This window comes from Rattus rattus, chromosome 11 (assembly GCF_011064425.1).
Source record: "Rattus rattus isolate New Zealand chromosome 11, Rrattus_CSIRO_v1, whole genome shotgun sequence".
NCBI classification, from domain to species: Eukaryota; Metazoa; Chordata; class Mammalia; order Rodentia; family Muridae; genus Rattus; species Rattus rattus.
This window is the reverse complement of record NC_046164.1, coordinates 96,838,607-96,864,580: the sequence shown is the minus strand read 5'-3', so window position 1 is coordinate 96,864,580 and position 25,974 is coordinate 96,838,607. Positions and strand designations below refer to the sequence as shown.

General features: G+C 39.6%; 1 protein-coding gene across 2 annotated transcripts; it reads left to right on the top strand.

Annotated features, from left to right (window-relative positions):
* Cfap36 (cilia and flagella associated protein 36) lies at window positions 1-25,475 on the top strand. Of its 2 annotated transcripts, XM_032916021.1 has the most exons (10): window positions 1-305; window positions 2,067-2,131; window positions 3,046-3,147; window positions 12,708-12,822; window positions 16,431-16,518; window positions 17,967-18,018; window positions 21,733-21,835; window positions 24,209-24,348; window positions 24,497-24,646; window positions 25,080-25,475. In XM_032916021.1, exons 1-10 carry the CDS (start codon window positions 191-193, stop codon window positions 25,179-25,181), a joined length of 1,032 nt encoding a protein of 343 aa, XP_032771912.1. In that variant the 5' UTR covers window positions 1-190; the 3' UTR covers window positions 25,182-25,475. The 2 variants fall into 2 exon arrangements, with proteins under 2 accessions (XP_032771912.1, XP_032771913.1); XM_032916022.1 differs by lacking the exon at window positions 3,046-3,147.
* The last annotated feature ends 499 nt before the right edge of the window (window positions 25,476-25,974 follow it).

Sequence of the window (25,974 nt, the reverse complement as noted above, 5' to 3'; positions counted from 1 at the left end):
TCACTTCCGGACCGCTACGTATGTTGTCATAGCGACCATTTTACGTTAACTGGTTTGTAGTGTCTAACCCCGGGGCCAGGCGATTGCGGGGACCGTGTTGCCCGCATTCCCAGTCGCTTCCTGCGGCCGAAAGGCCAGACTGGGCCGGGGGAATCCGGCCTAGGCGTCCGCGTCGCCCGGTGCGAGCGGGATGGCTGCGGAAGAAGAGGACGAAGTGGAATGGGTGGTGGAGAGCATCGCTGGGTTCCTGAGGGGCCCGGATTGGTCTATACCTATCTTAGACTTTGTGGAGCAGAAATGCGAAGGTAAGAACTAGACCCCGAACAAGCCGAATATTACTGTCTGCCTGCGGGGCCTAGGACAGTTTTGTAGAAGGAATTGCATACACCCCTTCCCTAGTAGGGCGTTCGTTTGCAGACCACGAAAGTGCGCACCAAGACCTCTCACTCACCTTGCCCTGAGCGCTTGTCCTGAACACAGTAGAGTTTAATCCCTTGTTCAGCTTGTCACTTCACCCCGCATCTTTCTATCCCTCTCAAGAGGACCGTTTGGGTAACCAGCATCTTCTCCAGTTATTTGGGAGAAGCGTTGTTTTTCTTCGAGTTGCTTCTGAGCCGTGAGATGTCTCCCTGTGGACTCAGTCTATGAAATGAAAACAAATTCACTCTGGCCGTTTTATCTGCAAAGAAGGACATTTGATTACCCCGGCAGGACCAAAGCAGGCGATTGGGAGGAAGACTTTTCTAAACAAACGAGATATACAAATGTGGAATTCTTTTGAAGGATCGGCATCAATGCTTTGTGATCGGTTCATATACTGTTCGTATCTGAGTTCATCTCAATCACAGACAATGTCCTATCCAACCTTTCTCGTGGTTATTTGCCTAGGCAATACTTGGAGGGTAGCAATATCCATCATCGGAACTTGTGTCTCAAGTTAGAGGGACTAGACTTCTTTGTAAAGATCAGTGCGATAGAGTTGGGTGAGTGAATGCAAGCTTCAGAGGGAAGGAAATCTTGTATACAGTTTTGCAGGATGAGTCGGCCTGCTTGAAAGGTGATGGGTTTCCAGCCTTTCGAAGTATCTGAACACATCTGACAGAGATTGTACTGCAATGCAGTTTGTCTGAGATTCAGCTAACAGAGGGTTCTTATCCTGAATTGTCTTGCAAGGCTTCTCTTGAACCCAAGATTCTATGGATCTAGTAAAGAAAGAATTTTGTTTGATCAGTGAACCTTTTATTTTATTCTAACTATTAAAATTCAAACAGTTAAGTGTTTTGGCAGGCAACTTTTAAGAAGATTTGGAAAGCAAAGCAATTAACATGTGTTCCTCTGTAGAATTTAGAGTTAAAGGCTGTTAAAAGGTTGATGAAGCATGGGAAGAGCCTGACCTCCTGAAGGAGGGATTGTGTCACCCACTGATTTTCATCTGTCATTGCGACTAAATCCTGCATAGAAATCGTGTGGGGCATAGAAATGGTTTGGCTTCTATCCACAGTGTCAAGAGTGGCTACATCCTGGTAATAACAACTCTGTGCATTTTCACAGAGAAGCAAAGCTAGGGCTTAGAAAACGCACCACAATGTTGTGGTTTCAGAACTGAAAAGAGTTTGTATTGAATGCATGTGGAGTGTCACAGAGAACAAATACAAAGTAAAGACAAGTGATGTCAGGAAACTTGGAATAACTTCATCCTCCACTGATGTGGGGCTGCCTCAGGATACTCAAAGGTCAGGTTAGACAGCTCTGTGATATCAGCGTTTCAGTATTCACTGAGTTACCTTAGACCCGACCCTAGGGATAGAAATGCTATCCTTGGAAACTTTACAGCCTACCATAGAAGGCACACATGTAAACAGTACATTGTCAAGTATATAACTTTTAAAAATAAAGGCACTGGGGCAAGAGTGTTTGTTGGCAAACATGATGACTTGAGTCAACCCACTGCCCGCATGGTGGAAGGGGAGAGCAGGCCATTTGTAATATTTTTATATTTATATTTTATACCTGTATTTAAATGATTTGTTCTTTCACACCGTTCTATCATTTTCTGATAAATGTAGTTTTTGATGATGAAGAAGAAAGCAAGTTGACCTATACAGAAATCCATCAAGAGTACAAAGAGCTGGTGAGTATTCCCTTGACTTTTGTTGTTTGAGAGGGCTGGCTGTCATGGCTGGCCTGGAACTCACTGTGCAGATCAGGCTGGCCTAGATCACACAGAGACCTATGTGTCTGTGCTCCCCAGTGCTGGGACAGTGTGGTGTGTGCCACTACACTGGCTCCTCATTGATTTGGAGATTGTAAAAAAATTGTTTTTTTAAATTAAAATTCTTTGAAATTGTATTTGAGGTTTATTTATTTTATGTGTATAGGTGTTTGCTGCCTGCATGTATATGTACTATGTATGTGCCTGTGCTCACAGTAGTCAAAAGAGGGCTTTGGGTTCCTTGGAACCCGCTTCCATGTGAGTGCTGAGAATTGAACCTGGGTCTTCTGGACCTGGACAGACGTTCTTAGGTGCCACCCACCCTGCAGCCTTCCATGTAGGAGTTCTTCCTGCCCAGCAGAGCTAACAGTTTCTTCCCTCACACTTGTCATTTCCCCGACCATCTTCTCAGATGGTTTTCTGTCTCTTCTGTTTTAGACTCTAAGTAATGATGTAATGACTGTAATGAGTAAGTAATGACTGTAAGCTATGGGGGTGTTTCACTTTCAAATTTTTATTTAGCTGGGGCCTCTAGGCCAGTGCTTGTACTCCCTTACTTAAGAGCCTCTGAATACTTTTAAAAAGGCAGTGGTCTTCTCATGGAGTCATACCATGTTCACCTTCATAATTCTGGCTGTCCTCTAGTAGAGGTAATTAAGCTTCATGTGATTCTTGGCAAGAAAACAAAAAGCTTCTCGTTGTTAATTTATTCTTGAAAGACATTATTAGTTCTGTGGCTTGTATAATGCTAGTCCAAAGAGCATTTTAAACAGGCAGAATGACATTTAGAATTTTCCTTTGTACATTATAAAGGTTAATTCTTTTCCTTTTAGGTTGAAAAGCTGTTAGAAAGTTACCTCAAAGAAATTGGAATTAATGAAGATCAGTTTCAAGAAGCATGCACTTCCCCTCTGGCAAAGACGCGCACATCACAGGTGTTAGCTTTTGTGTTACTCTGTTAATATTGAGATGTAACAAAAATCCCACGGCTTTCTTCAAATTAAATATGTTTGATTGTGGAGCTATAAGAGCTATTAGACATTGTGTGAGGTGGAGACAGTCACCTGCCATGTTCATCCATAACCACTTTAAGAAATAATATGGAATTAAAAATAAGCTTTCTGATTCCAGAGTTGGGAGATCACACAGTTTATCCATGTGCGGTTTCATTCCTGTAGGACCCTGATAATTCTGTCATTGCCTTTTCTCTATTTGTAGCAAATGTGCAGTCTCTAGTTCTGGGGCCTCCTTGTGGAACTACTTTTGTTTATTTTTATGTGAATTGGTGTTTTACCTCCATGTATGTATGCACACTGTGTGCATGCCTGGTGTCTGTGAAGGCCAGAAGGGGGCTTTGGACTCTCTGGAAGTGGAGTTAGGGCTAGCTGTGAGCTGCCATTTGGATACTGGGACTGAACCTGGGACTTCTACAGGAGCAGCAAGTGCTCTTAACTCCTGAACCATCTCTCCACCTCGTCATAAAACTGGGGTGAGTGGCTAGTAGGTACGTTATTAAAAAAAAAATGCTTATTGAGCATTCTTGTGAATTGATAGGTTTTTTAAACATATTTGTTTGTTTGTTTATTTTGAGACAGGGACTTGCCCTGTAACCCAGGTCAGCTTCAAACCCATTGTTTGGGTTTGGTCCTGAACTCATACTTTTCCTGTTTTGCCCTTGCAGGTTTGAGATTACAAGGATCAATCACCTTGCTCACTTCTCCAGTTGACACTTTAGACACCTTGTTGATGTTATCTCACTTTATCTTCTTGGCACTATTTAGCTTCAGCCTATCAATGAAGAAAGTAAAGTAGAGAAGTAGGAAGTAGACACTGCTGTAGGAGTGTACATCCTAGGCAGTCCACATCTATGCCCTAGCTTGCTTTACTTCCTGTCTTCTAGGAAATAGACTATATTTGTTTAGCAAAATAGTCAATGAGGGTTGCTACCCTAGGCTCTATTTTCAGCTTCGCCCTTTTATAATTCTTCAATATGTCATGTACTGTCATCCATCCAGGCCCCTCATAAGCACGTATGCACCTGCCTTTGTTTATACTATTTCTTTTTAAAGATTTATCTATTATGTGTAAGTACACTGTAGCTATCTTTAGACACACCAGAAGAGGACATCAGATCCCATTACAGATGGTTGTGAGCCACTATGTGGTTGCTGGGATTTGAACTCAGGACCTCTGGAAGAGCAGTCAGTGCTCTTAACCACTGAGCCATCTCTCCAGCCCTGCTTATACTGTTTTACTCAGAGTTTCCATTGCTGTGAAGAGACACCATGGCCAAGGCAGCAACATGTAATTGGGGCTGGTTTACACTTTCAGAAGTTGAACCCATTATCATCATGGCAGGAAGCAAGGCAGCATGACAGACATGCTGCTGGAGGAGCCTTGATCTGAAAGTAATGAGGAAGAGACTGGCATCCTCAGGCGGCTAGGAGGAAGCTCTTTAAGGTCATCCCCACAGTGACACACTTCTTGCAACAAGGCCAGACAATAGTGCCACTCCCTGGACCAAGCATATTCAAACCACCATGCCACCCCTTAATCTAAAATGTACTGCCCCCTCCCAGTGCTCTACTATTCTCTTCTTAGCCCAAAGGAATTAAAAAAGTATAAATGCAAAACTTCTTTGCCCATTATCTTCCAGCCAGTACTGAAAGATTCAGGATACAACATTTGCAGTAATATTTCCTTTGAAGGATTTTTGTGAACCTTAAGAGATGATGTATGTCAAACTTTTAGTCTAATGCCTGTTGGGTGTTAAGCGGTCTCTGAGTAAATTGAAGCACTTCTTAATTAGCTGTGGCTATTTTTGGTGGTTGATTAGCAGTGTGCTGACAGGCCAGGGTCATGGGTTCATCAATCCTCTGTGGACTAGTCAGCATTATTCTCTGCAGAACAGACTCAGTCACCTGCTGCTGACTGGCAGCAGTGACTCAGCACTGAGCTGTCAGTCCTCCTGAAATACATCTTGGAGGAGCACTGTGATGAGTGCCTCCCAGTCACACAGGAAATCAGAAAGTGAGTTCTAGTGTGTCAATCTGGGTGCCTAAAATCCACTCAAGGAACATGAGTAGTTTAGGAAGTATTTTTTGTTTTGGTTGATCTGGTATTAATTTTCTAAATTTTCGTTGAATTGCACTGCTAAGGGGGACTTGCAGAAGAATGCTTTTGGTTCATGTCAACATGATTAGGCCTGGCCCATGGTCCTGGCATGCTTATGTATTAAAGCAGCAAGAATAGCAAGCACTGTACCAGGTGAGGTGGTACAGTAACAAAAACAGAAGCATGCACAGGTACACAACACTCCCCTTCCTCCCCCACCAAAAAACCCAAACAGCCAGGAGGTGGTGGCCCACACCTTTAATCCTGGCACTCTGGAGGCAGAGGCAAGTACATGCTCACGTGTAAGTGGAGGTCGTAGAAGGACTTGGTGGAGTCAGTTCTCCGACCACGCTGGCCCAGAGATTGAACTTAGGTCATCAGACTGCAAGAGTGCTTTATCCAGCTCACCTTTAACAGCTTGCTTTTCTGTTATGTGGAACTTGTAAAAACTAGTGATTTTGTGAGTGTGTGTGTGTGTGTCTATGTGTTTGTGTGTGTGTGTGTGTGTGCATGCATAAAAAGACTATAAACAAGCTTAGTATAGCAAAAACCAGGAACTTCTATATAGCAAAAAATAGAAGTTTGTTTTGATGTTTAAGTTGATTTACTTTTGTCAGATGGAAACTAATACTTGCAAAAGCATTTCAATATTATTTGGGAAGGTTATGCTTAATTTTAATAATTGACATTATTAAGAATATATAATATATACATTATATATAATATTATCACTTAATTTCCAAAAGCATACATAACAAACACTGTTATATATATTATATATGAGTGCTAATTAATATAAAAAGTAGACCATTTTTAGATCAATTTTAGGTTTATAGAAAATTGAATGGAGTTTCAGTTCTTAAGATCTTATATTAGTGTAATATGTTTGACATACTATGGAACCAAGATTGATACATTATTTCACACTTTGTGTTCTGTAACTGTAGTTTTGCCATATACTGTTCATATGTCCACCATCACATTATCATAGAATATAAAGTGTCTGACTCCGAATATTTCCTCTTCTGGCCTAGTCCCTGTCTCTTGACAATAACTTTTCTTTTCTTTTTAAAACTATTTCATAGCATTTTAAAATTAATTTTTTTATTATTTAAGGCAATTTTAAATTTAAATATATTTTGATCTTATTTTTCCCCTCTCCCAAGTCCTTCCAGTTCCTCTCCCTTCCTATCTACCCAATTTAAGTTCTTTCTCAAAAAAACAAAAGCCCCTCAAAACAACAAACCCCCAAAACCAAGAAAACAAAATAAAACTACACCAAGAAGGAAAACAAACCAACAACCCCCTCCCCATCCCTAAACCTCTAATCAAATGAAAGCACACACAGAAAACCTGTGGAGTTCATTATGTGTTGTTGGTCAGCTACTCCTGTCCTGGCATGGTTGATCCAGTGTTAGTTGATCTTCTGGGGGAAACTGATGTTCCCTCTCCAGTTCACATTCACCCTAGTGGCTGGGTCCATCCGTCCGTCCTTCCTTCCTTCCTTCCATCCTTCCTTCCTTCCTTCCTTCCTTCCTTCCTCCCTCCCTCCCTCCTTCCCTCCCTTTCTTCCTTCCTTCCCTTCTTTCTTTTTTAAAGAAATATAAGAAAATAAAATATAATAAGAAAACAGAAACTATCACATCCAAGTTGGACAAGAAAATTCAACAGAAGGAAAAGAGCCCAAGAATTGGTACAAGAATCAGAGATCCACTTGTTCACACACTGTGCCGTCCCCTGAAAACACTAAACTGGAAGCCATAGCATGTGGTCTGTAACTATTAGAGGCGTTTACGTTAGTTATGTATGTATTCAAGGCTTGGGTTCTGTTTGGCCATAGAAGAAACTGGCAGTGGGTTAAGACCTATGTAGCTGGTTGTGGAGGGTGTTGAAATGTCAGTATTAAAGGTCTCTAAACTGAAGTGTTTATGGCTGTGTGGACCTGTGCTGTAGAAGAAGGCTTTACTGCAACCAGGGTTCTAAACATGAAAATGCTGACTTTGTACTTTGTGTGAGGCTGTGCGTCATCACAGACACTGACTGCTTCAAACACCCTGGCCAAGCTGAAGACTATTACATGTTATGGATTGTGGTGTCTTTACTGTCAGTAGAAGCTCAGTGTGCTTAGAGAAGCAGAATACTTCATAGAGAAAAGATACTATTTTCTTATTGTCATTTCTCAGCAAATATCAAATTAGTGTATCTTCAGAGTTTATTGTTTTAGAATGTTTGATTTTAAAAATTGCTATTAGAGTTGCAGTTTTAAATTTCAACAAAATGTTGTTGAATGAATTTTGGCTTGAAATTAGGACAGATTTTCCAATAACTTCTGAAATAGGGCCTAATGGTGCTTTCACCATTTGTACTACTTATGTGGAGTGGTATTCTGAGCATTGATGATTATAAAATCAGAATTTTCATCAATTCTGAAAAAAACCTGAAGTTGTATGTCCTCTGGTATCATTCAGCAGTAATTGGTTCTTTTTTGTAAAATAAGCACACCCATCCTATTAATATGCAAACCTGCTCTTGTACTTAACAAACGAAAAGTTATATGCATGGCACATGACTTTTCTGCTTTTGAATTTCTGTTCTTGTGTGACTGTTTTTGCTTGCATGTATATGTGTGCACCATGTGCATGGCTTGTGTCCATGGAGTCGAGAGGAGGGCATCAGATTCCTAGGACTGGAGTGATAAGTTCAGAGGTGCTGTGTGCGTTCTGGGAACCCAGTCTGAATCTGACAGTGCTCTTACTCATTGAGTTTTCTCTCTAGGCCTGAGTGTTTTCCATCGTTGCAAGTAAGCTCTCATGTATCCCAGGCTGGTCTCCAGTTCACAGTGTAGCTGGAAATGACCTTGAACTTGATCCCTTTGCTTCCACCTCCCAAGTGCTGAGATTGGAGACTGTCACCTGTGGGTTTTTACATGCTAAATAAGTACCCTACCAACTGAGCTATCCCCAGTCAAAGAATTGTTTTAAAGTAATTTTTTAATGTTTTACTAACAGTAAATGTTTGGTTTGATTTGGGTTTAATTTTTTTTATTAATTACCTTTAACTATGTGTGTCTGTACACCAAGTCCAACTGTCTCAGAGGCTGAGGTGTTGGAGCTCCTAGAGCTGGGATTATACACGTTTGCAGTTATAGATAGGTGCTGGGAATTGAACGTGGGTTCTCTGGAAGAGCAGCAATCGCTTTTAACCGCAGAGCCATCTCTCCAGCCCCAAACAAAATGAGTGTTACTTCTTCCTTTCCAACTGGTTAAAACCAAAACCAAAACCAAAAACCAAACTTATTTCATTAGCCATGAATGGGAATTGTGAGTAAGTCATCTTTGCCTTATTTCTGATCTTTGTGGGAAAGATCTCTGTCTTTTTTCCCTGTTGAGGTAGGGTCTTGAGTAGCCTAGATTGACCTTAGCCCCACTATGTAGCCCAGACTGGTCTTGAACTCCTTATGGTCTTGCCTGTACATGCCAAGAGTTGGGATTACAGGCATTCACTACCAAACTGTGTTTAGATGTCTTAGGTCCTGAAGAGATGGCTCAGCTGTTCAGAGAATTTACTGCTATTGCAACGGCCCCAGATTTGGTCCCCATCATTCAGTTAAAGTGGCTCATAGCTGTCTATAACTCTAGTTCTAGGGGATATGAGCCACACTTTTCTGGCCTCCACAGGCGTCTGTATGGATATAATGCTCATGAATTTACACAGGTGTGTACACACATACTTTTTTTAAAAAATAAATCTTGAAAATAGGTTATCTTTATAAGGGTGAGGAACTTTACTGAGAAGATTTTGCTATTTTTAAATATACAAATGGTTGTCAAATTTTATGTAGGAGTGCTGTGTCTGCATGTATACCTACTTGCCAGAAGAGGACATCAGATCCCTTTGTCTTGAGCCACCATGTGGTTGCTGGGAATTGAACTCAGGACCTCTGGAGGAGTAGCCAGTGTTCTTAACCACTGAACCATCTCACGAACTGCAGAAGCTCTTTTCTATGTTTATTGATAGGGTCAGTGGCAGTCTCCAGTCTGTTAATCTCTGATATAGTGAGTTATTTTCAAATGTTGATCTACTTCGAATAATTAGAAAAAAATCCCAGGTTGTTATGTTATATAATTCTTTTTATACATTGTTGAAATCAGTTTGCTAAAATTCTTTTGGGCATATTTTCATCCCTGACTTTTAGTTTTTCCTTTCTTGTAAAGTCTTTGTCTGATTTTGGGATTAGGGTAGTATTGGCCTCAGGAGATGAGTTACTATGTATTCTCTCTGCCTCAGTATTCTATAAGAGATTGTCGAGCAGTAGTATAATCTCTCGCTCATATGTTAGGTGGGATTTGGTTTTGAACTCATCTTGACCTTTCTGTTTTATATAGTTACTAATTATTTTTCTTTTGTCTTTCTTCCTCCTCCTCCTTCTCTTTTCCCTCCTCTTTTCTTTTTCTTTTTCTTCATTTTGGTTTTTCTCTGTAGAGCCCTGGCTGTTCTGGAACTTATTCCATAAACTTACTCAAGGCTGACCTTGAACTCACAGAGATTCTTTTGCCTCTGCCTTCTGGGTGCTGGGATTAGAGGCATGTGTCACTATTGTCTGACTGATTAATCTTTTAAGTAGGCATGATGAATAGATTTATCTATTTATATCATCTTATCATCATACTGTGAGTCTTGGCCAACTGTGGTCATCAAGTTTGGCCACAAAGTTGTTACCTATTTCTTCATTCTTTGAATGTTTGTAGTTGAACAGTGATAGTTCTTCTTACATTTTTTTTTTTTTTTATATCTGATCATACTGGGAATTTTAAAGTATGGTGTTAGCTGTGGTTTTTGTTTTCCTTTTGTTTTCTTGAGATAGGGTCTGGAGTAGTCTAAGCTGGCCTCAAAGTCACTATGTAGCCCAGATTGCCTTTTTTCTTAGCTGGGTCAACAGTCCATCAATTTCAACAAGCATTTAAAGAACCAGAACACTGGCTCAGCAGAGAGCTCTTTTCGAGGACATGAATTCTGTTCCCAGCATTCACATTAGGTGGCTTACAACAACTATGACTCCAGCTCCAGGGGCTCTCACATTCACAGAGTTACAAATAATGAAAATAACACTTTAAAAAAGACCAGAACAATTCCTTTTATGCTTACTGTTCAGATTATAAAATGTTACTTAATTCATTTAATATTTGTGAATTAGTTATTACTATATTTGTTTTATTCAGAAGCAAATGTTTTAAAAAAGATTATGTGTACTGTGTGTATAGTGCCTGCAGAGGCTAGAAGAGGGCATTGGATGCACTGGAACTGGACTCACAGATGGTGTTAACTATAATATGGATGGTTGGAATTGAACCTGGATACTCTTACTTGTGGAGCCATCTCTCTAGGCCCCAGAGACACATTTTTATATCATAATATATTTAAAACAAGATTGTTTTGCATAATGTGTTATTTAACTGGTAGTTTTTTTCTAAGTGATATATAAAGCAATGTCCTATTTTACTACTTTTCAGAATCCTAGAGTCCATGAAACACTACATAAATCCTGTGTTATTTTTATTGATGCTAAGGATTAAATGATATCCAGGGTCACAGATCCACTAGTGTCTATAGTTAAATCAGATGTAGGCTTTTGATATCAAGCTTCTTTTCCTTCCGTGATATGCCAATGTTTCTTAAACCTTAATGCTTTAAGAGTTACTCTGTGGAGATATGTGGGCACACATCCTGTAAAGCTTATATAGTTTTTAATGTCTAAAACAGGGCTCAGGAAGATGCTTTATTAACAATCATTTTTCTTGGATTTATTAAGTAGGGTCAAAGGTCACAAGTACAAATTCAATCTTTAAGAAAATTTGTACGACATATTGCTATCAATAGCAGTGCCCATAGTTGGGTGTGGTGGCTCAGACCTGTAATCCCAATACTTTGTCTCAGGAGGCAAATTATAATTGAGTTTGAGGCCAACCTAGGCTACAAAGTGAGACCCTGTTTCAAATGGCCAAAAGTTCGATAGAATAGCAATGCCATTTTAAAAGTTAGATAAAGTACTTGTTGTTAGTATTAGGCCAGGATGCCCAACCCCCAAAAGGGGATTCAGACAGAAGCTGCCCATATTGGTTTTAGCACTCTCAGTTCAAGTTTGCCATTCCCTGCCTTGAGATCCCTGAAAACCTCAGCAGAATTTAAGGAAGTATTTTATATTTTTCTTCATAGTGTACTCCTTGAAGGTGCCTCTGAGAACCACTCTTGCCTTTACCCTTGTTATACTGCACATCTAGAATGTGTTGAGCTGGTTTGGCTGCTAGAGGAAGGGCTCATCTGTTTCAAGTGGAATTCTTTGATGAGGTGTCTTGTCGGTGTTCTTTGTAAGAACATCGCCTTTTCCTTCTAGGAAACAGTACCTTCTTGGTTACTTCTGCATGATTTTGTGTGGTCAGCTTTTCCATTCATCTCAGGTAGAGCTGACAGTTAAATTCTGCTAAGACAAGACAAGACCTGGGTGCTTCCTTTGGGTATTTCCATGCACTTCACTTTTATTCTGCTCGTTAATTAGCTTAGGAACTGGTTTGTTCTTGGCAATGTGTAACGTTACTAGTTAAGGAAATATTTATATATGTAATCTACTGATAGATACTTGTATTATTTTTACAGATTTATTTTTACTTTATGTGTACGGGTGTTCTGTCTGTCTGTATGTCTGTGTACCACATGTATACCTGATGCCCTCAGGTTGAGTTACAGATGCTGTGAGCCACCACCGTGTGGGTGCCAGGGATCGGACCTGGTGCTCTGCAAGGGCAGTGATCTTTGTTACCCAGCCATCACTCCAGCCTCGCTTTTATTCTTCACTTACTATACGTTTCACAATTCCTAATCTAATATAATCTCTGACATATATATTTTTTTTCTTATAAGACTCTAATTTTTGTTTATTTCCTGAATCAAACCCAAAGTAAATTTCAGGAGATAGGATATAATTGGGCTTTAAAACTCAAACCAGATGATCTTGTTTTCCATTTAACATTACCTGGTTTGGAGAAGGAGCCTACCTGTCTCACTCCTGGAGACTTGCAGGTTGAGTGAGGTAGCTCCTGAGAACCCTATTTTAAAGGCTTAAAAACAAAATCATAGCAGGGTATAGCTATGCACCCTGTAATTCCAACACTTAGGAGGCCAAGGCAGGAGAATTAGGAGTTTGAGGCTACATAATGAAACCCTTTGTTGTGTATTTCAATCTTAAGATTGTCTATTTGAGTCACCTAACCATCATGATGATGTAACATCCATGAATTAATATGCTGCTTTTCAGTGGAAATAATTTGAATGTGGGTTAAACAGTTTCCAAACTTAAATCATTTAACCTCCAGACTTCCTCCCACAGGCCATTTTGCAGCCTGTGTTGGCAGCAGAAGATTTTACTATCTTTAAAGCAATGATGGTCCAGAAGAACATTGAAATGCAGCTTCAAGCCATCCGAATAATCCAGGAGAGAAATGGTAAAATACTGAAGTTAGGAATCTAAGTACTAACTGAATTTGTTTCTGAAGTTTGATTTTTTTTCTAACAGTCTTAAAATAGTTGGCTACCTTTTATGCATTTGTTTCAAATGTGAAAGTCTTTGTAAAAGATTTAAGAATATAAATTTCCTAATTTAGCATATGGCATCTCAAAGAAGACAATTTGATTTACTGATGCTTTAGTTTTGTGAGAGCTTACTTTTCTGCTCAGCCATTGTGCTAGTTAAGTTTAGTGTCTGGAGTGTCTGTTGTTACTGTTATGAGCAGGTGACTACTCTTCTGCTTGTCACTATTAAGACCTTAGTAGGAAATGGTTCTCTGGTGTCAGTAAGCATTGGGTCAGCCATCATGGGTCTGGGGTGGGACATAGTCATCTGTGTCTTTAACAGGTTTCCAGGTGTTGCTGGAGCTGTTGATCCTGTCCACAATAGGGGCCAGCACTTTACTAGTCTGGCAGCAAGCTTGTTTCCTTCTTTAATGGTTTCCTGAAGGTATGGGAGCTATTTAATAGCTTTAGTGCGGTTTTAATCTTAAGGGTGTGGAATGTGCAATAACTAGGGTGTGCTTTTATTTTGGGGGAAGGAACACTTGTGCTGTGTTGCACATATGTTGCTCAGAGGACAGCTTCCAGCAATGTGTCCTAGGAATAAAACTTAGGTCCCTGAGCCATCTCACCAGCCCAACAAATAGGGATTCTGTGGATATGAGACAAATATCAAAATGTTGTAGATTTTTGGCCATGTGAGTAGAGCCTTACCGTTTGGAGCCAGCCACTACCTTAGCTGTGCTTTAAAGTTAAACTCATTTCACTGTAGGAAGTCATAGAGCTAGAGTCTATTATTAAGAGACTACCTTGACCCTGAAGAGTATGATACAATGTGGTTACTTCGAAGTAAATACATTTGGAGGAGTGTCTTTTTTTTGTTATTCTTCCATTCTTTGTTTTGTGAAGTCCTCTCTTCTCAGTACTCCCTGAAACTATGCTTTAATTTGCTCTGTGAGATAACTGCTTTACATTTGTAAGGCTTGTTTTGAGAAGATAAGGCTTATAAAAGAAACAGTGAACCTGACCAGTGGACTGTAGTTTTCCAGTTTGTCATTTAAGGAAACTTGATTTTTATAAAAAGAACAAATACTTCTGCAGTTTGTATTTCACTGCATGCTTCAAATTGCCAAGAATAGTGCACTCTAGTGAAAATGGTCGAGCAGTTAGACATCAGCTTCTGTCTTGTTAATCAGGGTTACGATTGCTGTGATGAAACATGTGAACAAGCAAGTTGAAGAGGAAAGGGTTCATTCAGCCTGTGATTCCAGAACTCTGCTCATCATCAAGGGAAGTCAGGGACCTGGGGGCAGGAGTGATGCAGAGGCCATGGAGGGTGCTGATTACTCAGCCTGCTTTCTTATAGAACACCAGCCCACAGATGGCACCCATTAAGAAAGTGCCCTACAGCCAGGTCTTATGGACGCATTTTCTCAATTGAAGCTCCTTCCTCTTAGTCAGCTCTAGCCTGTGTCAGGTTGTTATAAAATATCTAGCACAGTCTCTCACATGAAGAAGTCCAAATGAGGAAGACAAGTCCAGAACTGATCACTCTGGTGCTCAGTGACGTTTTCAAGGCCTCTGACCCTTGACATATTTATGCTCTGATATCCCCAGCCTCTTTGCTTCTGCTTCCAATGCAGACTCAGTGTTTTGTGAGGAAAGGAATGTTTCTAAGAGCTTTGCTCAGGCCCTATTGCTCAGGATGGGTCACTTGCCTTAAACTGGAAGGGAGGAGAGCATTGTGATAGCTGGACCTAATCAGGTACCAGTCTTCTCTCAGTGATGGCAGCCTGATGACTGCATGGAATCTGCCTTTACTGGAAAAGGGGTGGATGATGTGGAATAATTACTGCTGTCAGCCCACAACACGGGACAGTTTGCCCTATGTCTAAATTTAAACTAACATTTGCATCCAAGGATTTGGAAATTTTATGTCTTGTAAGAAAAATTCAAAGGCTTTCTGGATTTTTGTTCTCAAATGATTTGGAGAAAATGCAATTTTGATGGTTTAAAGAATTTCATACAGTTGTGTTGTTCCTTGCTGCTTTTGATTCTCCATAGAAAGGTTGCTAGGAGGAAAATGATTTGGCTGAGCAAAATAATGGTTCCGAGTGATGAGTTTACAGGTGTGACTTTTCTGTGTGATGCTGTGCTGTGGTTTCCAGGTGAAGTGTACATGTATTTTTCTGCTGCTTCTTTACAAATGACTGCTCTTAACTTAGTACAATGTTTAGTCCAAAATGCACGTGAACATCAAGGAAATTACAATGATAAAACTACTTTAGAGCTAGTCCAGATTCCCATTGCATATGCATTTGCATGAAGAAATGGAGGGTAAAAGAAGGTGCACTCTGCTAGAGCTGTAGAACATGGAGAACACTCGTAACCAGCCTGCCTAAACAGGGAGGTACAAATCAGTTAAAGCAGTTAAAATTACTTCCTGTGAATTTGTGTTTTCAGGGGTGAGGGGAGTGTGGGGCGGAGGTTGGCACAATTGTGACTGAAAGCAATTGTCAATACTGAACATGCTTCAAGAGCAGAGATAGTATCATTGATCTTTATGTTCAGCACAAGTTTAGCACATGCTGTCATTGCACATAGTAAGTAGGGACTTTTCACTGTCATCGTAGTTCAAGTGGAGAACATCAGTCACCCTTTAGTGAAGCTCTCTTCTCACTTAAGGCTCACCTTTAAAGCATGCTGTTAACTCTGGCTAAGTGGTATCAGGAGGATATCCTCAGATGCAGTGTGACAGTGGAAGACCATAATGTCTATTATTCTTATTGTATTGCCATACAGTTTTCTCAAGTTAAAAACCTTTTTTAAATTAATTGTGTGTGTGAGAAATAGAAATAGATTGGTTGCTAGATAGAGAAAACATGGGTGCCTCCATGATGTGGTGATCAAAGAAAACTGTTAGAGACTCAAGCTCAGGTCGTTAGGCTTGGTGCAAGGGTCTTTACCTGCTCAGCTATGGCTCGATCACTCCAGCTCTTTGTTTGTTTTTTTGTTCTGGTCCTGGGAATTGAGCCCATGGGCCATGAGTGCTTTTTAAGGGCTCAGCCACTGAGCAATATATTGGTTTCAGTCATTGCAATTTTAGATAATAAACACAAGTTATTACTGAGAGGTAGTTCTAGCTAAAATCAAGACTGGTTTTAGATTTGGGCTTAGCCCCCAAAATTTGTTAAACAGAAGATAATATAAGGCTTGGACTGGAGAGATGGCTCAGCGGTTAAGAGCACCCGACTGCTCTTCCAGAGGTCATGAGTTCAATTCCCAGCAACCACATGGTGGCTCACAACAATCTGTAAAGAGATTTGATGCCCTTTTATGGTGTATCTGAAGACAGATACTGTGTACTTATATATAATAAATAAATCTTAAAAAAAAAAAAAAAAAAAAAAAAGAAAAGATAAGGCTTGCAGTTTTTTTAAAAATGATACATCCTATACCAATTTGTACCCCATGGACCATAACAGTGAAAAGAGTGTTTTCAGTTAAGTTGATGGTCTTCCACATGGTATTTTGCTTTGAATAGGTGTGTTACCTGACTGCTTAACTGACGGTGCAGATGTGGTCAGTGATCTTGAACAAGAAGAGATGAAAATTCTAAGAGAGGTCCTCAGGTATGTGTTTTCAAATGAACTGTTAGTATTGTTGTATATGATCAGAATGTATATGAACTTTTCCCTAGAAAATACTACCAACCAGCAAGACCAACAAAATGATTTTTTAAAAGCTATGTATACACAGCTTGAGTGACCCTTATTCAAATGTTTAGGACTGAATGTTTCAGATTTTGGAATACTTGCACAGCTCACAGATAAGCAACCCTAGCCAGAAAATCTGAAATCTTTTGAACATTCTGCTGATGTGCTAATGTTTTCTTATTTTAGAGCATTTTAGATCTTTATGTTTGATGTCCAATTTGTATTATATTTAATTGAGAGAAAAATATTTTCATCTCACTTATCCTAGATCAGTCCAATGGAGAGGATTTCCCTATCTTCACCCCCACATATCCTTTATCATAGGATTAAGGGACTAGCCACCAATGGAAAAAAAAAAAACCTCTAATAGAGGCCATGATTGATGGGGAAGAGTACTAGATATTGATATTGACCTGAACTAAGTTGAGCAGAGCTCTCCCTGTCTGCTGTATCTCAATATTAGAGGCTACTCATGCTGGTGTTGCCAAGCAGGAGGCTGGGCATCTGACCTATCTGTTTCAACTGCAGCTGAGGAGTGAGTACAAGGGTTGAGCTCAGATAAGTACTCGCCAATCACTTCTTCATTTCAAGCAGATGCTTGGTATGGGGTGTGTCACCCTTTAACCAAGAAAGGCTAGTAAGCTTAATTTCCCTTTGTGGGATTTTGGAAGGGAAGTGTCATAGTAGCATGCAATCTTTAAATCTGTGAGACTGTGTTTGGCTTAGAAGAAGAGGATGCCTGTAGTCACTGTGTTTTGACTGGTTGCATTGACTGCCTATAGACCAGGCTGACCTTGAACTCACTATAGCTGAGGATGACCTTAAATTCTGGAACCTTCTGTTTCTGCCTTCCAAGTATTGGGATTTATAGGCATGTCCCTACTACTTCTGGCTAGAATGAATCTTTCCTAATGGAGTTTGCCATTGAAATGTGGTTTTAGACCATTCACTTGTATGCTAATGTAAGAAAGAGGGTTCAGGATGTTTGTTGGTTGTTGTTCAGCTAGAATTCAGAAGGTGAACTGTACAGTCTATTGATATTTGCTGTCTGTTGCAGCTCACTGTACAGCAGGGTTGTACAGATGGCTTGTCCCTATCTTTGTGGTAAAACTCCTTGCCTATACTATAACGCCAGGTTAACATGCTGCATATTTGTTCTTTGATGAAGAAGAAGACTTACTCTTTAGCCAGTTAGTGGGGGTGCATACCTGTAATTCCAGCACTTGGGTGGCAGATGCAGGTGGATCAATGTGAGTTCAAGGCCAGGCTGATCTACATCGGGAGTTCTAGTACAGTCAGGGCCATAGGGAGACCCTGTTTCAACAAAACAAAACATTTACTTTTAAACTTTTTTTATATTTCAGAAAATCAAAAGAAGAATATGACCAGGAGGAGGAAAGGAAACGAAAAAAGCAGGTGCTTATGGGATGTAAATGCAGCAGAACTGTATCTCACTGCCATTTGCCTCTCACTAAGTTTACATTTGTCTTCTACTGTGAACATTTAAGCTTCTATAGAACACCTCAGAGTAGTCAGATTTCCTTGGAAAGTCAGAGTTTAAACTTTCATCCTTTTAACTTTTGGTCTGTGCAGGTTCTGTGTGTGTCTTGTGTGGATGTATGAATGTTTACATGTGTGAGCACACATGCTTGTAACTCTGTGTGTGTGTGTGTGTGTGTGTGTTTATGTGCTGATGTCAGATGGCCTCTTCAAACTCTCTACATTATCTTCAGGCAGGGTCTCTTGCTGAGCCCAGATCCCGTTTGCTGGGGGAATACCTCCTCCATCTTCTATTGAGGGATTAAATGTTAGCTGCCTGTGTGCCTGTGTGACTTATAAGTGTTGTTTGGGGGATGAGAGTTCTGGTCCTCATGTTGTGTGGCAATAACTACTCACTGGGCAGTCTTTCCCAGTCCTTTTTAAAAAGAGTTGACTTGTTTGACAATTTCACCCATGTACATAATGCACTTTGGTCATATTCACTTCCTTATCTTCTTTGACCCTTTCCCTCTAAACCCCTTCTTCCTAACAAGCCCCCTTACTTGCCTGAGGGTAATTAATTAGGACTGCTTACATGATCGTTGGTGTGATCAAGGGCTCCTACACCAGTGGGAGAAAGGACACCTGGCAGTCATTAACTGCCAATAGTTCTTCACTTAGGGCCAGTCCTCATGAGCACCAATGGGGGAAAGGACACCTGGCAGTCATTAACTTAGTCTTCACTTAGGGCCAGTCCTCATGAGCACCAATGGGGTAAAGGACACCTGGCAGTCATTAACTGCCAGTAGTTCTTCACTTAGGGCCAGTCCTCATGAGCCTTTGCCTTTTGCATGCTGGGATATCGAATTATTCTTGTGCAAGACTTGAGTTCCTGCATGCAGCAGCCATGTTATATCCAGAAGACAGTTTCCCAACACTCCTCCCGTTCTCCATTTCTTACATTTTGAGCCTTGAGATGGAGTTGGCAGTATGATATAGGTATCCTGTTTCAGGTTGAACACTTGACAGTCACTTATTCTCAGTACTTAGACTGGTCATGTGCTTCTATATCAAGTACTGTATTTGCAGAAAGAACCAGGGCATGAGAGATGGCTCAGTGGTTCCTCTGACAGACTTCCCAAGTTCAGTTCCTAGAACCATTTGTGGCTTATATTGGTGACCTCAGTTTTAGGGAATCTCTTCTGGCATCCTCTTCTGACCTCCATGGATAACAGGAGTGCACGCAGTATACATACATACATACATACATACACACATATACTTGCAGGCAAAATACTCACACATGTAAAATCAAGATAAATCCTTAAAAAACAAAACAAAAAACAAAACACTTGTGAGACTGAGAGCAGCATTTACCTGTGCTGTATTTGACAATTTGTCCATTTAGCAGGAAGACACTAGTAGGTTCCCCAGCCCAGAACCTCCCCAGCTATGGGCTTTTGATGAGATTTATTGTACCAGGCATGTATTCCCTCCTCTGTTTTACCAGAGTGCTTATCCTGACTGGTAGGTCAGTATTGCAGCTTTCAGAGATCACATCTGGGTAAGAAAATGATACCTTATGTTTTGTTTATTTTTGCTTTTGAGACAGGGTCTTACTATGTAGCCCTAGATGGCACTTAACTTGCAGATCTGCATACCCCTGCCTCCCAAGTGCTGGGATTAAAGGTGTTTACCAGCATGCCTGGCTCAATACATACTTTCTTACAAGGGCATATTTTATACATTTTTATAAAGTAATACTGATGCTAGGGATGTAGCTCAGTGACAGAGATTATACCTAATCTATGTGTCTTGAGGTCAACGAGGTCAATCTCTAGTCTTTTCCCCACATCCAAATTCAGAATTCTATTAGTTTAAATTTGTTCACTTTATAGTAGTTGAGCAACCTATTCGTTACATTTCATGGTAAAGGCCCAGAGTATCATATCAAAAATGATAGTATCATTCATATACTAGAGAATTCTTTATAAAGTTCATTGTAGCCCTCCACTAGAGCTTGTCTTCATTGCTATTCTTTTGCTGTGAAGAGACAGCCATGACTAAGGCAACTTATAAAAGAAAGCATTTAATTGGGGCTTTGTTTACAATCTCAGGGTGGGTCTGTGACCATCATGGTGGGGGGCATGGCATCAGGCAGGCAGATTGGCATAGTGCCTCAGCAGTAGCTGAACTTAGGCAGCAGGCAGGGAACAAGACTGGGCCTACCCTAAGTGACATCTCCTCCAGTAAAGCCACCAAATGGGAACCCAGCATTCAAACATGAGAGCCTATGGGGGCCATTATTATTTAAACCACCACAAGCCCCTCCTACTCTTTAGAGTTCTGATTTATCTATGTTCACTCTACCAAAGAAAAGTAAATCCCGTAGTTTCCTGTATGCAAAGAAAATTAAGAGACTTGTACTTTCCCTGTTATCTTGACCCTTTATTCTATTGAAATAGCAGGCATGGCTTTCAGCACTGGCGACCTCCAGGCTTCATCATGAATGAAGCAGGGTCACAGCCAATGGTCTACGTGCTTCTTTTAAGAGTCAGTTCTGCAGGGTCACAGCCAATGGTCTACGTGCTTCTATCAAGAGTCAGTTCTGTGATTCCCGTTTTGTCCAAGGATAGGTTAAATATGAACTATGACTGTGGATAGGTTAACAGGTAGAAGATGAGGCTCACCCTGTGCTGCCTGCTTTCTGGCTCTCTGCCTCTCATATTCTCTCCAGTATCTCTGAAGGGAAAAGGAGACCTAACTAACACAAACCACTAACAAGTCATTTCCTTTTCTCTGTCCTTCTAAAGCTACAATACATCCTTGTATCCCACACTGTCCTACAAAAACTTGCCTTACTCCATTTTACCCAATGTAGAGAGAAGGGATGCTTTCGGGTGTTAGATTTTTATATTTTTGAGTACATTTTTAGTAAATAGAAGAAGAAAATTCCTGGAATATTATTTTTTAAATGTAAAATTATATGAGGGAAATGAGTGTAAAATTATGAGAAGACACAATTTTAACTTCCATTTTATATGTAAATATTGTTTCTTGACTATCACACTCTAGGGGTACACATTTATTTTCATATGAGAACTTTATTATGAAATTTAAAAGCATGAAAGTACATATGCTGACATAATGAACCTCAATTATCTGTTACACAGTAACCAGGGGACTAAGATTTAGAGATCTGTGAGTCATCTAAAGAGCTAAAAATGATTTTGTTTTCTTATATTTTTAATGAAAAAAGAATTAAAATAAAACTAATTAAAATTAGTTTATTTCCAAGATGAAATTAATACTTCATTTAATACTTGCATTTTGGTAATGAAATAAATGAACTTGTGGCTTTATCAGCCACAAAGTTCATGGTATATTTTATTTGGAAAAATTGTAAATCAGTGGTTTTATATATATATATATATTTTCACACACACACACACACACGTAGACAAAATACACATAAAAATCTAAAAAAAAATTAAAGGAGCTATAAGATGTTAAATGTAAATCTTTAAAATGGGAAAATAGAATCTCCTGTTCATTATGTAGTTCAGTGACAGTAATGTTTTTAAATAACATCTACTGAATAGGCTAACATCAATTTTTTTCCTTTTAAAATTGTGTTGTGGAATCCGGAAGTCATCAGAGGGTAAAATGGAAGAACCGCCCATATACACTAGCGAAACTGCAAAACTGACTAACTCCCAAGGGGATGGTGAGCACTTTGTACAGCAGTCCTCAGGTAAGCTTGAGGTGTGCTGAGGTTTAACACTGAGAATGCCATGCTTCAGAATGTGTTTGTACTCAAAGTTCTTCCCACGTTTAGTCTGTTTGTAGGTAGGAAATAACAGCCTGAAGTGTCATTTCCACATTTCTAAGTGAAGCCTGCAATCTAGACAGTAGTAAGCAGTTGTCTTTGAGGGAGCTTTTATACAATGTCATAGCATATAATAAATTTATACTGTGTGCTGGAAGCACAACTTGGTAGGATAATATTAAGAATTACTTTATAAAAAATTACTCTAAGGGAGAACTACATAATAAGAGGCAGCCATTTTTCTAGATGTTTAACTAGAAATTATGTATGTAAAGAAAATGCTAGATGAACTTGTTGATATGTACATATCTGCTTTAAAGAGTTTGATTTGAATATTGTATAGGAGAACTGCAATAGAATTGAGTCATGATCATGAATTCATTTCATTGTGTCATGGGTTTCCATGGTTTTAAATATTTTCTCAACTGAAAAGATAACAAATGTGAGGTAGAGGTCTTGCGCATTACTTTTTCCTTTTTTCTAAATTAGAAATTTAAGAACGTGACTTAACAAGATTTCTGAGCTCTTAAGTGGTAAAATTATGACTTCTGATCCCAAATGCTATTTCTTCTCTACTGGCTGGCCTTGAACTCAGATCTACCTGCTTTAGCCTAAGACACAGGCCACCACCACACCTGGCTTTTTACATTTACTTTGTAAAACTGGCATATCTGATGTTCTGTGGATCACTTCATGTAAGGTGATGGTACCCTAGTGAAAAGTCCTAATTTGAAAAGAATTGTTGGATTTGCATTTTTTTCCATTGTTTACGTCTTCCCTTGGTTACTACTAAAATTAATAATTAGATTTGTTCTTTGATGAAGTTGCCAGAGATGGGTTGATTATTTCATTAGACTTTCTGATCCATTCTTTAAAAACCAGGCTTCAGAGCATGTATGTCCACATCTAATACATTCAAAGTGTGTGAGTGTGTGAGTGTGTGAGTCCATGAATTGAGTAGACATGTTCACATTCATGAGCACCTACCTTCTCCAGTTCTGTGGTTCCATGAATGGCCATTTTAACTGAATCTGAATGTGAGCAACAATTTATTTTAACTCATTAGGTTCTTTGGTCCTTGCCTAGATTGTATGGAAGTGCCAGCTCCAACTCACCTTTTCATGGAGACTTTCTCTACTTTCCAACAGTTTTCTTCAGTCTTCTTGCAGTGTAGCCAATCTGCTCTTTTTGGGCTGCAGCAGTGGTCCTTGTCAAATTTCTTTTCTGGTTTTACACACCTGGAAGGATTGTTAATCCTGTGAGGTGTGTACCATGGTCTTCCCTCACGATTTTACTTATTTGTATCATTTTAAGTCTTTCCTTGTCTCACTGTTTCCTTTTGCAGACCATGTAAATTAAAAATGTTTTTATATTTTAATTTTTGGTGTGCATGTGTGACTTATGCAATCTGTGTGCCATGTGAGTGCTTATTCATGCCTGCACATGTAGAAGGCAGAGGTTGAGATCAAGTGTCTTCCTCTGTTGCTTATCACGTTGTTTAAGGCCGGGTCTTTCATTAAACCTGGACTGGCGAGGCGGGCAGACCAGCAAGCTCCCAAGATCCATTTGTCTTGGTGGTTGATGTCCTCAGCTAAGCTTAGCTTTTTAAATGTGTGGTGGATCCAAAATAGGTTTTCATGGCTCACAACAAGAACTTTTCTCACTGAAACATCTCCTAAGCCCCAGGCCCTTAAAAAGGATTTACTTGTGTGTGTGTGTGTGAGAGAATGCCACTGTCCACGTGTGCATGTGGGCAGAGAACAAGTTGCAGGAGTTGGTTCTATCCTTTTTTCCTGAAGATCCTGAGATCAAACTTATATATCTATATATCTCATCATGCTGAGTGGCCAGAAACTTAACTCTGTGTCCTCCTGCCAGTCTTATTTAATCACCTAATTTTCTAATAGAAAATAGACTACAGAAGCAACTCAACTGTTAATCATACTTTTGGCATAGATCTCACAGTACACAATGCTTATATTGCAAATGCTTTGAAGTTTCTGCTTTAGAAATGTTTACTTTTTTTTTTCTGTACATTGGTAGTTACTTTCAGTATATTATCACAACCAAGCTGTTTCTGTTGACACCTAATTAAAAAAAAATCTGCTTTAAAGTTGTTCTTGAAATGTACAGTCACATACTTAGAAGCAAGTTTGGAAACCAAAGATGTTATTTGTAAGGGATCAGTGTGCTGTTTGAATTATGAAGTACTGATGTATTGCCTAAATGGTGGTTCTTATATATTTATAAGAATTAATAAGTTATAAGATCTTAATTGATCTCATTGTTTACCACTAGAAGTTAAAGTGCATTTTACTAATCAGTCAGTACAACCCTTGGCAAGAAAGATGGAGTTGTTGCCTGAAACTTCCTCACTCACACAGAAAGGTCTGAAGATCCCTGGCTTGGAGCATGCAAGCATGGAAGGACCAATAGCAGTAAGTGAAAGCTGCTTTACTTTGAGCAAGGCACCTGGAACCATGCAAGGTCACACACTTGTCTTTGTTAGGATCTTGGAACTTAGATGTCTTGGTCATGTGTTTTGTGGAGTTGAATATAGACAATCCCTTCTCTTATCTGAACCAGAATTTGTCAGCACTTGGAACAGAAGAGTTACGTCAACGAGAGCACTATCTCAAGCAGAAGAGAGATAAGCTGATGTCCATGAGAAAGGATATGAGGGCAAAGCAGATCCAGAATACTGAGCAAAAAGGAAAGCCTACCAGGGAGGTGGAGGTACGGCTAGTTTTAGTATAGTGACTATGCAGACCATGGGAAGAGGTTGTTTGTGCAAGAAAGCCTCCAATGAATTGTTTGATGTACTCAAATTAACTATGAGCTAGTCTAACAACTAAGTCTTCTCTCGGGAGTTTAGATGAAAATTTTGTGATGTAGAAATAATCATTTCATTATACATTTTTGTTGACTTCCCTTGTTGAGCTCTTAGGGTATTTTTGTGTCTTCAGCCATCTGAAATGTTTGCAATGGTCTGTCCATACCCCATCCACACCTTCCCGATGCTTCTCCAAGAGATTCAAGAAACTTGAAGAAACTTGGCTGTTAACTTTTAGTTTTACTGAAAATGCCTTTAATCTTTGTTGTTTTGAAGTATGTTGAGAATTTTAGACATATGGAAGCTAATTGTAGCCATTTCTTTTTTGTCTTCAAGGAAATGACAGAGAAGCCAGAAATGACAGCAGAGGAGAAACAAACTTTACTAAAGAGGCGATTGCTTGCAGAGAAACTTAAAGAAGAAGTTATTAATAAGTAATGTGAAAAACTAGCAAAACAGAAACCCAAATTTTCTTAAAAATAAATTATTTAATCCTTAAAGACTATTAGTTTCAAGCAAATACTTGGTTTTCAAAATGCAACTGTGAACTATTATTAAACAGGTAAAGGGCAAGAGGTATGGCGGTGCATGCCTATAATCCTAGCACCCATGCTAGGATGCTGAAGGAGGAGGATCAGGAGCTCTTGGTCCTTTCCAGTGTCAGAGCAAATTGGAGGCCAGCCTAGGTTACATGAATCTGTCTCAAATAACCAAAATAAATAAATTTAAAAATAAAACAAAATTTTGGATGTTTTCTCTTTAAAAGGGCTACAGAAAGAAATTAGTTGATAGTGCATGCTTTCATTCATTTTTATGTAGACACTGTTTATAAAAAGCTTGACAGGGTCCCTGCTTTCACGGGGCTACTGATGGCCCGAAGAGCAGTGTTCGAAGGGAAAAGTGCAGCGGTAACATGGCACTTGTAACTACACTGCCTTGAGCAAGTAAGTTATAAGCTGATGAGGTGGCTGCATGAACAAGAGGGGTGTACAGTAGTTTAGGAAACACAAACTGAACTAGAACATGTGTGACTAGGAGGGTTAGTCATAGGAAACGTGACAGTGGATTTGGGTAATGTAGAGCCTTATAGGAAATGTGGAAACTTACTTTCATTTTTAAAGGTGTGGTGGCAAGGCAGACAGCTGTATTGGTGTCGTTTTGGGTTTATCAGGTATGAAACAATCCAAATGTGGCATCTTGGACATGGTGAGAGTTTTATATTTGAAGCAGG